Source organism: Diabrotica undecimpunctata, chromosome 2 (genome assembly GCF_040954645.1).
Source record: "Diabrotica undecimpunctata isolate CICGRU chromosome 2, icDiaUnde3, whole genome shotgun sequence".
NCBI classification, from domain to species: domain Eukaryota; kingdom Metazoa; phylum Arthropoda; class Insecta; order Coleoptera; family Chrysomelidae; genus Diabrotica; species Diabrotica undecimpunctata.
The window spans coordinates 172,612,570-172,629,781 of NC_092804.1; the positions used below are offsets into that span (position 1 = coordinate 172,612,570).

The following is a 17,212-nucleotide window of genomic DNA, read 5'->3' on the forward strand; positions in this document are numbered from 1 at the left end:
AACAATTGCATTATCAATTGTAAACTGTTCGCTGAATAACGTCTTTTGCAGCAGTGTCAATCCTACCCAATTTTTTATTTGGTCGCTTTCGTTTTAAGGAATGATCTGTAACTGTGCCTAATTTAATAATTGTATATATCGTCTTATACCCGATTTTTTTAATACATGAATTCTCGAAACAATTGCATTATCAGCCATCCCAATATTTTCTTTTTTCAAACACTCATACATATTTAAAACTATTCTTTGGGATTGTACGTGCAAATCTTTATTTTTTAATTCGAAGCTGTCATTAACATAATTGTCATTATTTATTGATAACACAGAAGTTGATGCATCTTAAAAAATGCCATCCTAGAAAAATATAATATTACTTATAACTTATATTACTTATACCTTATAATAAGCCTCCGCCTCTGCAAAAGGAAATATTTTAGGGTGTCACATAGCCAGACAAACAGGTGTTCATTAGAATTTACGGCTTTGCACTTCGCTGTTGCCATAATTCATGAGTTTAAAATTAGTGAATATAACCTTAATACCATTATTAATATATCTGCAATTTTTCATGTTTCCAGGTAAGGTATAAAATCAATGAAATTTGGAAAAAAATAATACAATTCTTGAAACCGTTTTTGAGAACTTGGATTCTTAAAAGTTGTCTGATTTCTTAAAAGTCGATCATTATATCTATAAAAGTATTACCGCTAAATTCACCAACAGGGCAACGTAGAACGTTCAAATTCTCTCCAGACTACAATGTTGCCAATATTCGAAAATTACTTAGAATATAAGTAATATATACAAAGTTCACGGTTGCTTTAATTCATTAGTGAAGAGATATTAGTACCTAGTTAATTAATTTATATATATATTTTTTTTGAGAATATGTTCATATTATTTTTTAAGAGTGTCGTTCGTTGACTAGCAATTGAATAATAACGAATAGAGAATATTTTTTAAATATAACCTTAGGAATTTTAGGAAATATGTCTGACAACCTTGATTTGAAAGGCGGTCTCTTTGATACCAGAATGAGACATGTTTATGTTGGAAAATTATTAGTGGATGTACTATATAAGCTGTTTCATTTGTATTCCGATTATAAAGTGATCTGAGTCTACATCTAGTAGTTTGTTTGTTCTTATGTTCTTTATACATTTTCCATGTCTTTTTCGACGAGCAAATGATCGATTTGTTTTACAGTTTACTCATCTACGATTTCCTTGTTCTTTGGTATATTCTTTTGTATTGGAAGTACGTGCTCATTATGATCATATTTGCAAAATATATTAGGAAGTGATCATTCTCCCTCGTTACTTCATGCAGACTATATTTTCCTATGCTGGGTACGTATTTTCTTTTCCTATTTTTGCATTAGCATCACCTAGAGCTATTTTCAAATCGTATTCGGGAATATTTTCGAATACTAAGGTAAGATGGGGCAAGTGCAGAACATTATCATAAAAACCTATCACTTTTGAAATATGGGCTGCCATCTATTATTTGGTATCTTTAATACCCGTGACAACAGTCTTTAACAACAGCGAGCTGCTTTATTACGTTTCACTTGGTTTCACTGATGTTATAGGTACGGTAGTGTCACTTGTGTTTTGCAACTTCTCGAGCAAGGTCACTGATAAAAATTAATCCATTTATATCAACCGAATCTGTGAACATCTTTATATTATTTTTGGTAGGTAAGTATCTTAGGCACAATAGTTTATGATAAACATAATATATTTTTTAAATATTTACTTTTTGACAGTTTTTATTGTTGTACCGCTCTTGCCCCACGTATTTTTAAAGTCGGGGCTAGTGCGGATAAAATTGTGGGGTAAGAGCGGCACATATTACGCACTTGCCCCAAATCTCACACAGTTTTCCTTTATGCTTTTAGTTCCACCATGGTGAGAAATTACATTCGCAGAAGTAGCAGGGGCAAAGGATATACGAAAGAGAGTTTAAAAATTGCACTGTTGGCAATTAAATCTGGGCAAATGACTTTATACTGAGCTACTAAAGTGTACACAATTCCAAGAAGTACTCTCCATGATCACCTTAAAGGTAGGAGAGGACAAAAAAGTTCCAGCTATGGAAGAACTCAGGACATTCCTCAACAGGAAGAAGAAAAACTAGCAAATGGCCTTCGTACTATGGAAAAATGGGGTTTTGGCCTTTCTAGAAAAGAAGTGTTGCAGGTTGTAGCTGACTTCGTCAAAGAGAATAACATTAAGACACAGTTTAAAGATGGTAAACCAGGAGAAGATTGGTTTCTTAATTTCAAGCGTAGACATAACCTCTCTATTAAAAAACCCCAGAGTGTTGAATTTGCTAGAAAAAAAACCTTGACCCATTCCTGATCTACAACTATTTTGATTTACTTGAAAACGTTATAGAAGAACTTGGTTTACAAGAACGCCCGTCGCAAATTTGGAACTTGGATGAAAGCAGTTTTTGCACAGATCCGTCAAAAACAAAAATTGTCGGACAAAGGGGAGCTCCATCCACAAGAACTATTAGTGGGCCTGGCAAACAAAATACAAATGTTCTTATGTGCTGCAGCGCAAGTGGCAAAAAAGCACCTCCGCTTATTGTCTTCAAAGGTAAACATGTTTGGGACCAGTGGATTGCTCCGCGTGGCACGGAGTTTTTAGATACTACCTACGCTGCCACTCCTAAAGGGTGGATGGAGACAACTGTATTTAGAAACTATTTTGAAAACAGTTTTTTAAAGTTTATTGGTTCAGAACGACCGGTATTAGTAATTTACGACGGACACGCGAGTCATTTTGGAGCAGATGTCATAAATATAGCTGTTGAAAACCATATTACGATACTTAAGCTCCCTCCTCACACCAGTCATGTACTCCAGCCCTTAGATTTGTGTGTATTTAAATCACTGAAGACCCGTTGGGATGCTAAACTTGTTGAATGGCAGAGAAGAAATGTGGGGGCCGCTGTAACAAAAAGTATGTTTTCCAAGATGATAGGAGAAATATGGCAGGAAACCAGGCCCGAAATATTAGTGAGTGGTTTCATTAAAGCAGGAATAGTTCCGCTGAATAGGAATATTATTCAGCAAGATTTATTTGATCCAGTGGCTCTCCAACGTTGGCAAAAAACCCGTAACGTGGCTAGGTTTGATGGTCCTGACTTAACTTTGCCTAGTATATCAACAAAAAATAATGAAAATCCAATCACAGTCGAAGCACAGTCAACTTCCAGCTCGACAGATATACAAACATTTCAAGAAACTGAGAAGATTCTGGATGTTTCATTCGAAGAGTTGTTATTGAGGTCAACCAAACGTGAAAACAATTCTAATTCGAAGAAAAGAAAACGCGTGTGCTTGGGTGCAGAGGTGATAAGAGCCGATGTTGAAAAAATTTTAAGTTCAAATACAACAAAAAAATATAAACCAGAAAAAAAAATTAAAAAGATTTACAAAAAAAAAATTGCTGAAAGCAGTTCCGAAAATGATAATAGTTCTTGGTACAGTGATTCAAGCGAAAACAGAATTGTTGAATTTGACGAGGTAAGCAAAAGTGATTTGGAAGAGTTTGATGAAAAAAACCCTACTGACAAACTTACATTTACCAAAATACAAATTGGGGATTTTGTATTAGTAAATTTTCCTGGAAAAAAGAAAATGTTCAAATATGTTTGTTTGGTGAAACAACTGATCAACGGTGATGAAGCCGAAGTAACAGGCTTGAAAAGGCTCACAAATAAGTGCCATTTTATTTTAAAACCCAACGATGTCTGCACTATTCTACTGTCGGACATAGAAACAAAACTACCTGTTCCAAAAATATCAATAACTGCTGATTACGAAAAGTATATTTTTGAGACTGCACCTGAAGTGTTTGAAGCATAGCATAAGTATTTTTTCCAATTATTATTATTTTTTGTTACTGTTAACAGGATTTATTCATTCTGGTACGTTTAGTTTATGTTTTTATTTTAAATATATATTTTTCAGTCAAAATATCTGAAATTGTTTTGACTCTCTCCTAAAAAATATTTCGTAGCATTTTTTTCTTAATATTTTATTAAAGTTAAGCATAAAGAATAAAAATTACATATATGTAGGATTTCTGCACTAGCCCCGTATGGAACACTTATTATTATTAGCAAAAATAATGGCACATTCTGCTCTTACCCCGGATCAGTGGGGCAAGTGCGTAACATGTACTTGCGAAAAAAAATGTATAGGCAAATTTAGTAGGTAATGTATTTTTGTTATCTAAATAGTTTTAATTGGTCGGTTAATAATCACAATTATACGACAGAAGTTTAAAAAAATCTTAATTTGAAAGAGGCAATTTTTGTAGTTAAATGAATATTAACTATGAATTTTTTCGTTCGCACTTGCCCCATCTTACCTTATATCTATTTGATTATAGAAATCTTCCTTTAAGTATTTCTATGTTTTTCTCTTCAGTCGGTGCATGTATGTTATCAGATTAATGAAAGTAATAAAACACTAAAATAAAAAACTTATAGGTCATTATTTTTTATTACTCAAATTACTATTTATTATATATATCACAGTAATAAAAAAAACTTTAATTTGAGACCTATATATAAAACTCATTAAAATAACAAAGAAAATAGCTGTCACAGCTTAATACTTGAAAAAGGTCTTAGTGTACAATTTAATTTATTTCGTAGATATTTAAAATTATTCTATAAGGTAATAAAATTATATGGTAAGGTAAGTAGATTGAAAAAGTTATTTAAAATATTTCTATAACTAATATGTTCTCGAATCCCTTTATAAGGTCATTTTTTGAGAATTTTATGATTCGTAGGTTGTTAGAATCACTAACATCACCGTACAGGTGATATATCCCTCTATCCCTTGCTTTATCTCCGCTTATATTGCCGCTGTAGTTTAAATCGAAGACAAAAAACTCTGATATCATAACAAGACATATTATGTCGCATAACTCTAATGGGGTTTAAAATTGAAATGTACAATAAGACCCTTAAAATATTATTAAAATTAAAATTACAAACAGTTGAAAGTACAAGGCACTATTATATATCTAAACAGTATGTTAATCTATAAAATACATGAAACACTGTATAATTTTTTACTAATGAATCACTTCCAAGTTTTGAGATTCTGAGACACAACACATCGATTGAGGAAGAATCTACTTATCTACACTATACTGGTGGTTTTCTACAAGATACAATATTATATAGACTTATTTTTAAGTATTAGCATATAGGTAATGTAGGCACACAAGAAAGCGTTAAAATTAGTTTATATCTTGGAGCACAACGTTTTATCGTTATTTGTTTGTCCTGTCCATCTGTAACCAACTGACGAATGATAAAGCCATAATTTTTGACCTTTTGAATTGTTAAATTGTTATGAAATACGTTTTAAAGCAGTCAACTACAAATCGTTGTGCTTCCGAGGCATAAATATGTATCAGAATCATTTTTCTCAAAGATAACCTAGTAATAAGGTAAGGTAGGGCGAATGTAAAACCAGGAAAACAGCATTCCGAAATTCCAAAATGAATTAAATGCATTCCGAAGTGAAAACTAGCAAGAAGTTTCGTATGCACACTGGAGCTAAGTCATAACTATAATTTTAAACCAGATAACGCCATCTAAGGAAAGTGGTACGTATTAATAAATTGTAGGAATTTAGCAGAAAGGTTGCAAGAGCAGTTAGTACCTTTGTGGTTCTTGTGCAATAGTACTTTTCATCAGCCGCCATGTTTTTCGTAGATACAGACAGATTTTTACTGGTTTATAAATTTATAAAAATATTCTTAAATAAATATTTTTTATTTAATAAAGGAATAAAATTGGTTATAAAGAAAAAAAGGCTTTAGAAAATTTCTAAAATAATATGTATTGCATTTAAATGATTTAGAGCGTGTATGACTTTTACATATTCCATAACAACACCGCTTCGTTGTTCCTGTTTTTACAGGTATCATAATATCAATCAATACTCGATTAAAAAATTGATTTGCTAATTGTGGCACTTTTTATTATTTTTATAATAATTATCTATATTATTTATATTACTAACCTAACCTAACATTATTGTTTACAAAATGTCTGTTCGAAAAAAATGGCTGACACTATTTTTTGATGAAAAGGCCTATAATTACAAGTGAGTGAAGTCAGCACTTGCCTCCTTTATGTTTTGAGGTTATGGAACAATGATAGTTGCAAAGTTGTGATTTGATTTGTGAAAAGTGGTATAAAATAATTGTAATTATAATTATTGCCTCCAGATCGCAGAAGATAATACAGATGGCGTTAGATGATGTAGAAATAGAAGTTAAAGGTATAGTAAGGAGTCTCTGTAAGGGCATGTTGTTTTACTTAAAAATAATTATCCATTTTAGTTGTCACAATAGCTCCAGCACTGGAAAAACCACTGAAGGACTACCAGATAGTGTAGAAATTGATATAACAGAAACTGTTGTTCTAAATCAAGTACAGGAAAATGATGAAGCAAACGAAAATTGTGTGTTGGAAACATTAATCACGAGATTTAAAAATCGTAGTGATCTTATTGAATCTAATCCCTATGCTTCATCGGGAAGTTCTTATCCTCCGTCAGGAGAGACTAGTGACTCTGAAAATGTTGATAAAAACAAGATAAAAGATGAGGAACCGAATGAAATACCAAAAAAAAAATCGCTGCAGAAAGGCTAAAAAAAGAATGGAAACGATCAATTGCGAAAGAGTTAGCGATTAGTGATAAAAAATACATTAATCATGGTCCTATAACAAAAAATCGTAAAGGATCAAGGTTATATCATTTAATAGACAATAATGGGCAAAGACATCGAGTTCATTAAGTTATCAAACCATGGTTCATTATATACCATTAAGTTATCAAAAGAATAATGAACCAGCAACAGCTGGCTTTCTTTAGTTATTTGATTTTAACTTTGACAAAAAAAGAGACTGTGAATATAAAACAGTGTTAAAATGATATATATTCAGTAATATAATGAAAATGCATTTTAGATTTAATACTAAATACATATATTACTAGTATGAAGCAAGTTTATTTATAAGTAGTTCCATTTGAAATTGCAACTGATAAATATTATCTATAATGAAGAAACTCAAAGGTTTGGATATATGTGCCGCATGGTGCTTGCATTACTCTATTTTTTCACGCATAAAATTCAATATAAAAGTATTTAAAAAAAAGTTCGATGTAAAGGTAAGTATTTAACTACATTCCTTTTTCAAACTTGGTCAAAATTCAACATTTACGTTTGCATTCACTACAGTGGTAATACTTATTCCAGGTAATACACTGATGATGGACTTTTAGTCCGAAAACGTTTTTGTTAATTAAATACCTTTTGTAAAGGATTTTTAAATAAAACTTTTGCGATTCATGGTATACATCCAACTGCAGGAATTTCATTTTCTCATTTGAGAAAAGTATTTCCCAAATTATGATTTTATATGGCGACTGCCCACTTTAATACAACGTTTTAGATACTTCAGTAATGATTCTCTTACAGAAAAAAATCTCTTGATTAAGTAACATCGGTGTATGTAATGGCAAATTCAAACATTTACCGAACATTTATTTAGCATTTAAAAAAACAACAGTTTACGTCTCCAATTTTAACTAGTTAAATCCTTTTCGGCTGAAGTATTTATTAAGAAAAAAATATATATAAGTCGTATACACAGAGCTAATCAATTCCATTAGAAAAACTTCGTAAAAGTTTTTGCAGTATGATTGCCATTTACAAGCTTCGGTTGAGGTATTTTTTGTTGTTTTATGAAGTTTTTTACAACGATCTTACGGTTTATCATGTTTCTATAGAGTCTTCTCCCTCCTTTAAGTATATTTAGTTCTTCACACTTACCTTGACTATTATTACCCGCTTATTTTAGTCTATGTTTTTCGTGTCTGATTATCTTGTGGGTAATTTTTAGTCGACTATCTCTCATAAACTATTCTTTTCTGTTCTAATATCTATTTTATCCCTATATACTATTAAAATAAATACTCATCGACAGAGTATCACTTATTCACTTCTTCAAATTTAATGGACAATCTCAGTTTGTATAAAAAGACAGTGGAATCATTTTGGAGGCAATTTAAGTTGTATCTGAGCATTTTTGCTTTTACTAGAAAATTATCTGATCCACACATTGTTCCTCTGTATACTCTAACATCTAATATTTCTATGCGTGTCTGTTATTTAAGAATTACATAGTCAACAACCGATTTGAGTTTCTTTTCCAAGTATATGCGTGAGTTCCTTAGTGTTTAAACAAGCTAGTCTTAATATAATATGAAAATTGTTGATATAATTCGATCACTCTTATAAATTATTCATTTACATGATATAAAGAGAAACAAAAACATAGAATATCTTCGTTCAAAGATAAAGAGTTGTAATAAACGTTCGGAGGAAAATGTCTCCATAAAAAATACAAAGAAATAGTATTACTTCCATTATCTTTGACCGGTCATCACTCAGCGATTATCAACGAAGAAAAACAAACGTTCTAACACGATCATTTAGCCAGCACTAAAATAGAGCTGTAGTAGCTTGAATGCGAGACTTGTGTAATGACAACGAGCGATAAGATCAAGGATACTGACAAAAGTATATGGTAGCGCGTCTGTCATGTTCGAGGGATGTTCAGAGGCTACAGGATATAACAATCAATAAAGAAAATATTACAACAGAATCCGAAAGAAAGGTGAGAGGAAGATCAAGAGCAAGATGGCTGGATTAAGTGGAGTGCGACCATGGAAGGATGAACGTAAGAAAAGATCACAACAGGGATTTGAATGAAGGCAAAGCATAATATATCGGTCATTGCTAAGCGATTGTGGTGACAATTGGAACGATGAACGTTGAAGGAAAGGTCGCAACATCCATCCAAAGAATATAAGACCAAAATAAGAGAAACAAATAAATTTCTCTTCCTATTGTGAACTGTTTTAGTGTTAAACTGTGGAAAATAGGGTTTGTATAGTTATTATAATTAAGTACAGTTAGTAAGTTATTTAATTAGTTTGTGCATTGGAGGATGTTAGCACCATTATATAGCATATAAGTACATAAGTAAGCATTGGTAAGCATAAGTAGTTTACAAAATGTAGGTAAAGATCCTGTTTAATATTACACAATTTGAACTACTTATAAAAAGAACTTGTATAATAAAGTCTTACATGAAAGGCCCCTACAATAATTATGAATGTTATTATTTTTAACGAAATGATATATCTATATAAGAAGACTGCAATAAATCTTCTTCAGTCCCTAATTATTCTTGGCACAATCTTAAAAGCATAAAACTATATGTAGAGGCCGACACATATTTACAACTACATAATTAAATAAAATTATCTACGGTTTATATCTGACGACATACTCTATCTACATGGAGAACGAAGGCTTAATAATACAAACTTAAAATCTACAGGCAAAAAGTGGTAATATCTTCTGTATTTATATATTCTATCTACAATTGGTTTCTAATCTCTTAAAATAATAAACTCTCCAAATATATATTTATATATACACATATAGCCATTGGGAAATATCTAACTTTGAGTAGGCTGAGATTTAGATGGCGTCGATTGGACTTTTAGCCACTTCAATAATAATATGGAAATGACATTTTTACCTTAAAATTTAAAAACGCCAATCTCTTAATATATTGTATTTATAAGTAAATTATCAAAAGCAGCGGACCACATGCTCTTAGAGTAATATTATATTCTATGAGGACGAAACTCGGTATAAAGAATAGTTCAACATAGACAGTGATTTCGGACAGAAAGAGATTGGTTTTTGGAATATTGTCAAATCACTGAGAAATCACTAGAGTATAATAGATCAGCATTTCTGTGTCTGATTAACCTAAAGAAAGCGTTCGACAAAGTAAGACTCAAATATGTAATCCATCTTTTGTATAATAGAGAAGTTCCTCTAACTATTATAAAAACTATCAAAAACATTTACCAAAACAACAAAATATAAGTCAGAATAGATAGACAACTTAAAAAAACTTTAGGAATAGGCAGCGGAATAAGACAAGGGGATTCATTGAGCCCAATGCTCTTCAATTTGATCATGTATGAAATCATCAAAATCGTTAACAAAAAAAGAGGATACAAAATGGAAAGAAAGAAATAAAAATACTTTGTTACGCAGACGACGCAATATTGATAGCCCAAGAGAAAGATAGTCTGCAAAGACTGGTCCACAGATTTAACATAATAGCAAACGAATTTAATATGACAATCTAATCTTAAAAAACTAAAAGAATAGTAGTCAGAAAATAATCAACCAGATGTAAAATAGAAATTGAAATCTCTATCTATGGAGACCTGGACAAAGAAGTGAGAGATCACAGCCACAACATAAAGACTACTGGAAATGGCAGCGATAAGAATACTGAGAAGAATTAGAAGAAAATGTAGCGTACAGTATATAAACAAATGGATACAAAATAGAAAAAAAGAATGGAATAACCACATAAGTAGAATGGAGGATACCCGTGTCGTCAAAATAGCAAGTGATAAGTCACCAATGAAGAACCAATGAAGTTAACTTGAGTAAATTTGAAAACTCAACCGAAAAAATAAAATAGTGTTTAGAAAAACGAGTCAAGAACTATATTCTTTCTCTGTCTTTGTTTCTTTTTAATCATCTTTCTTTGTATGGGGTGATATCAGGATGTTCTATAATTATTCTCAGTATATTCCTTTTAAGTTTTCTTAAGTTTTACTTTTATTTTTAATCATTTTTCTGTTTTTTCCGAAGACTTGGTTTCCCTTCAGAATTCATGGTTTTCCAGTTATTCCACTGGTCACTTCTAGGTAGTTGAATGACATTACATTTTCGGAAGTTATTGCTTGTTAGGTACCTCAATTTTAGGAAAAAATACTAAGAGGAACAAGCAGTGTCTGACATAAGTCAGTGTCCCTGCCAAGTTATTCCCCTATTGTTTTGTTTGCATTATATACAATTTCATGTTGATTAAAACCTCAGCATAAAGGTTTTGCATTCTTATTTCATGAAGAAATAAGAACTGACGAGCTCTGTTTAGATTTCAATGGACAAAATAAATACTAATCACTGGAACTGATAAATGTACCCAACCAAAACATTAAATTTCAGTATCTACTCTAATTAAGATATTGTCATTGGCTCGTATTAAAAATATTTTTAGATCACCTAGTGAAAAGTGAGGCACACATTACATAGTCTAAGAGTTTTTAGGGTGATATGTTTACATACCTAATTTATATATCAAGAAAATAAATTTATCAACTTTGTTTAAAACAATACGAATATTTTCTTTTTGATTTCTATTTTGTTTTTTATGTCAATAATAAATAGTAAATGGAAATGTTAGTCTAAAAATTCGTTTTAAGTTGATGCTGCCTATAGCCAATATGGCTAACAACGATAACTGATTCGTCAGTTAACTTAAACTTTCTTAAATATTTTACTAACACTTTCGGTTTATGTCCTTGGTCCAAAAATAGATGGTAGTCTTTTAAATTTATCGAAAAATATAAATATATTTCGTAGTCATATTAATTTTCTAGGTATTTATCGTCGGTCCAGAAATAAGTTCCGATTTTGGTTTGTGAAAAATAAAGAAACATTTTTATCGCTTTTAAAAAATAACCACCATTCTGAAAACACTTTTTATATGTAAAATTTTGACAAAAACGAGTGATACGTTAAACGCCATATTTAATGCTAATTTCACGTCAAACGTCACGTTAAATGCTACGTTTTACGTCAAACGTCACGTTTCACGTCAAATTTCAAGTTTACCCCACATTTCACGTAAAACGTGACATTTAATAGAGAGTTATTGAAAAGGTATTTTACGTCCTCCTTTAATATGCGCAATTTTGCTTCCTTATTACTATACTTTATTAAAATAAAGGTCGCCCATATTTAATTTAAATAAAGTCCAGAGAACTTTTATTTAAAGATAGCCTGAATTTGACATAATCTGTCAAATTGTACGTAGAAAGAAGAAAGACGTCTAACTTCACTTTTATTTATCACATCTTGTGTCTATCTATGGGTATTTGATGAAATTTATTGGATGTTCTGTTTTATTCAACGAATATTGTTTTTAGTATTATTATTCTCAATTATTAAATCTTCATGATTATTGTTTTACTTTGTACCGGTGTACCTTTGTCATTTGTGCCAGCTAAAATAGCTATTTCTAATTCCAAATTCCATATTGTAAGATGAGAATTATGGATTATGGTATTATTTAAATGACAAAATAATTAAATTAATGTCTTACTCTTTTTAATGCTCTTATTTTATTTTCAATCTAGGACTTACAGGTACTCTAAACATGTAGTTTGTTGTACCTACTTTATTAAAGTATCGTTTAAAAAGGCGGCTTTTATTTTACGATTTCAATAACCTTTTTATGTAGGATATGTAGGGATCTGGTAGGGATACTAATACCCTAATACGACATCTTATGTAAAATATGATATGATGTTTAACGTAGAATGTGACATTTGACGTAACACGTAACATTTAACGTGACATTTGATGTAAAACTTTAAAAAAATCGAGGCGTATCTAAAAATAATTTAGCGATATTGTTCTGAAGTTATTTTCTTGTCACGTCTTAATGTAATTTACTATTTTTATTTGGAATAAGTCACTATTTTACTTGATTTGAATCGTTAATGTTTAATTACAAAACGTTAATTTCCGAAGTGGAAATCGAAACGATACAATAAACTTATTTTAAAGTATAATTGTAGTTTATTCCCAATAAAAATAGTAAATTAATTTACCGATTACAAAATAAAGAGCTAGGGAACATGTCTAGATAGACTCATTGGTACTTTAGGGACAATATCTTTCATAACGCATTGGAAATTGATACTGGCCAATATGACCATCGAAAAATTTTGCCCAGCTTATAAAAAAGCGGTAATATATCGGGTAAGTACTTATTTCTGGACGGAGAAAGTAATAAAACGATCTACAATAAGCTCATTTTCACATACACGCAAATTCCTACTATCTAATTGTTAAACAATTCAAGCATTTTTTTCAAAAACATCACTATACATAAAAAAATAAACATCTTTGACTCATTTCTTCGTACAATATTTGAAAAAAATAAAATATTGTATTAAAAACTTAAGTTTGAATAAGACTTCTGGGAATATTAGTAGCGAAAATAAATAATTATATAATAAGGGGCAAAATATTACATGATTTTATTTAGATCTCAGATTGCGCTCAATGTACGCGTATACAATATTTAGGTATTTTATTTATAATAGTACACAATTATCGTGTACTTATCCTCAAGCGAAAGTGTTATGTAAAAGTGACAAAAAACTAGTGTTTGGTATATTTTACATGAAATGTATACAACTTTCAAAATATGGCAACATCGCTATAAAATGTCGAATCTGTCATTGAGGACATTTGGACATTTAAGGCCCGGTTGTACATTCGTAGCTCAACTCAAGCTCAGCGCCATTACCGAGTTTAACTTATGAAGTGGGTTGTACATCTGATGATGTACAAAATGAGGAGCTGAGTATCAAAGACGGACTACTCCATTTTGTACTTTTTTCAGGAAAGCTGAAAAACTGTAGCGCCTTATATTCTCTACATCCAATTGTGGTTTTTTATATGAATATACTTCTAGCGTCTCTGAATACTTCTGAATACCGAAAATGTAAATATATTTATAATTTATTCCCTAAAATCAATAAAGAAAATGGAGTTGGCCGATTTTGCAACAAAGCTCTGGAGCTGTCCGTTTTTGAACCCAATGTCGACCATTTTAAAATTGGAGTTGTCTGATTTTGAAACTACATATTAACAAATAAGACTACCTTCAAATTCGGAACAATACATCGGAAAACTTCTACTGGGTATTATTTCTATTACAGTAATTAACATGTTTTAAAGCAGGTGTTAGCGAACAAAAAAATACAGATTTGAATTCCTCGGAAAAAATCCTATTAGAATGTACCTTATAACTCAATTGTGAAAAAATGGAGTTGTCCCTCTTTGATACTAAGCTTCTCAAATGTTGAATGATGTTCATAAACTTTGTTTTATATTTGAAGTAACATGTGACATTTGACATGAAACGTATGAAAACGAGCAGCGGTGTCGAAAAGTCATTTAGCGATTACAAAACGCATGCAAATCTAGCTTTTTAGATTTTTTTTGATGAAGCACTATCCTTTTTTTTTCTAGGATAGAGGAAGGAACGGCATTTTATCAACAAAAGTCGAATACTATTTCCGTTTAGTTTTTGTTTTGTACGTTTTTTCTCTTGATCTCCGAAATGTTTCCCTTGAAGTTTTTTGACGCAGCATTTTTAAGCACATTTTTTGAGACCCGTGTGAACGTTCCTTGTTCGTAATTGTGATTTATAGATTATTAAAATAATTCGTCTGCAAGACGCCTGAATTATTGTTAAATTTTATTTTTAACGGTAAGGCGGTAATGAAAGATAATAATTTTCATTTGTAATATGCTTCAGGAGTCAACTTTTGGGACATCATGTATATTAAATTTGTTAAAAATAGTTTAAATAAAAAATTAAAATTAATAAGTAGATTAAATAATAATATAGTGTTAAAAATATCACAAAATAACCCAGAGATCTAAATAAAATATGTGTTTGTCAGTGCAGTTTATAATTCAACTAAACGAACTATGATAATTCTACCATAACACTTCTTTTTAATGAAAAAGTACGTACACGCAAATATTTGTACTTTTGTCATGTACGAGGATAGCTTTGAATTTAAACCCAATCACATAACGGACGGCTTGATAAGATATCCTAGTGTTTGAATCGGAATTACATTGTGTGATTCCCATGATTTGAGGAAAAATATGTTTAATATTTTTCTGGACCCTTAGTTTTTTCAGGAATATATCTCCTTTTAGCACTAAATTGGAATAACCCTCCATTTTTAAGTATATCTTGAATTTCGCTAAAGCTTCTACCTTTCGTTTCTGGTACAAAAAGAATGATCATTATGGCAGCTAGTAAGCAATAAGCAGCAAATAACCAAAAAGTCCTTCCTTTACCCAAGGCGTCTGTTACGTTATTAAAGAATTTGGTGAGAATGAAACCCAAGAACCAACTTAAACTCGTGATGATGGTGGTAGCTGTTTCTTTAACGTAACTAGGAAGCATTTCGCTGGTAATAGTCCAAGGTACAGACATACCAAAGTTAAAGAAAAATATGAAGAAAATTAAACTCGCGAGAGGTAACCAGTAAATAGGCTTTGTGCTTACAGTTGTGTTTTCTAATAGGAAAAAGAAGGTTCCTAGAGATATTAAAGATAAGCACATGCCGAAACATGAAACTATCAGCAACGTCCTTCGGCCAAATCTGTCTACCATAAAAGGCGATATGAAACTGGTTGTTAGAATAAAAACAGATATGACTAGTGACGATATTTCGTCTGATAACTTGGAACCAGAAGCTTGGAATATCAGTTGCATATAAAAGAATAGAGCAGAAAATCCACAAAGTTCTTGTGTAAACACCAGTAATAAACAAATTATAAATGCTCTTCTTACGAAATCAGTAGCAAATAAATCCGTAATACCTCGATTTATTTCTTGCTGCTTTAATTGATGACTGATTACACCTATTTCCTCTTGAACTTCTTCGTTCGTCTTAGACCTTAATAACATTAAAGCCTTTGTAGCTTTCTCCATGTTGTTCTCGCCAACTAGATAATATGGCGATTCTGGAGCTACAAGGATAAACAGAACGAAGAATATTGTTGGAAACATGGCTATCATTAAATTAAACGCCTTGTAGGACATGAAGGGTCCAGCTGCATACACTAAAAAGTTTCCGAAGGACCAAAAGACGTTGATGGCCTGAGATAACATTCCTCTATTGTAGTCTTCTGATATTTCTCCTATGTAAATTGGCAAAAGGGCGTAACCAGCTCCGAGTGATATACCTTAAAAAGAAATAAAAAGTATAAATAATATAATAAAATAAAATAAAGTGTATTATTCTTAATACACCAAATAGTACTAATACAAATAAGTAACGAAAAGTACAAACACACCTCACAAATGCACAAAAACACCATCCTCGAAGTGCAGTAGAAAGAATGACATTAACGCGGTATTTAGAAGGACGAGGACTTATGGATATAAGTGAGCAACTAGAAAAGCAAATTACTAATTTAAGAACTTATTTTCAGATGCAAGCTGATACATCTACTCTTGCGCATAATATCATCTTACTAAGGACGAAAAAATGCGCACCTGGATGGGTAAACCTCTGCACGGGCGACATTCCAATGAGGTCAGTCAAGACCATGTCGACAATATAACGTCGAACTATTGGCTGACATAAGGAAAGATGTTCCCTGAAACAGAAGGTTCACTACTGGCCATTCAGGATCAGGTTATACCAACCAAATATTACCTGAAATATATCGTCAAAGACCTTCAGGTCCAAAATGACAAATGCCGATATGGATTTCAAGCTCAGGACACTATCCAACATCTTACTGGAGGCTGTCAGGTATTTGCTGCAACTGAATATAAGGAATGGCACGACTCAGTAGGAAAGATCATTCATCAAGAGATAGCTATCAAACTGGGACTTCTTCAAACAAACCATCTTCCATATTATCAATACGTTCCTGAGAGTATACTTGAAAATAACATCTACAAGCTATACTGGGACCGCACTGTGCTCACAGACCAAACAGTGGCGCATAATAGACCAGATCTCATACTAGTTAATAAACTAAAGAGACAAACAACATTAATTGATGTGGCGATACATAACAACAATAATCTTCGTGTTAAACAGAACGAAAAAATTGCCAAGTACAGGGATCTGGAAATTCAAATAAGAAGACAGTGGAGAATGGAAAGTACCCAAACAATATCTATTATTCTCTCTACTACTGAAGTCATTCCAAAGGACCTCATAGAAAACATAAAAAAGCTAGGTCTGAACGAACATCTCTACAAGACCATGCAGAAAGCTGTACTACTCTCAACGTCCAGATATGTACGAAAATTTTTGGGAGATACTCTAGCATACCAAGTCACCTAGGGCTCGATAACACGGAAAAAGATGGCTAAATCTGGCAAACAATAATAACAATACAATATTAGTCCAAAAACTGCTGATAAATAAGGAGGC

General features: G+C 31.6%; 1 protein-coding gene across 1 annotated transcript in view; it reads right to left on the bottom strand.

Annotated features, from left to right (window-relative positions):
- Window positions 1–4,514: 4,514 nt before the first annotated feature.
- The window catches only part of LOC140435227 (facilitated trehalose transporter Tret1-like), a 71,350-nt gene continuing 58,652 nt past the window's right edge, over window positions 4,515–17,212 (bottom strand). Inside the window, exon 3 of the mRNA XM_072524025.1 lies at window positions 4,515–16,004. Coding sequence (XP_072380126.1) covers window positions 14,917–16,004 — 1,088 coding nt within the window. The 3' untranslated portion in view covers window positions 4,515–14,916. The remainder of the gene's footprint in view (window positions 16,005–17,212) is intronic.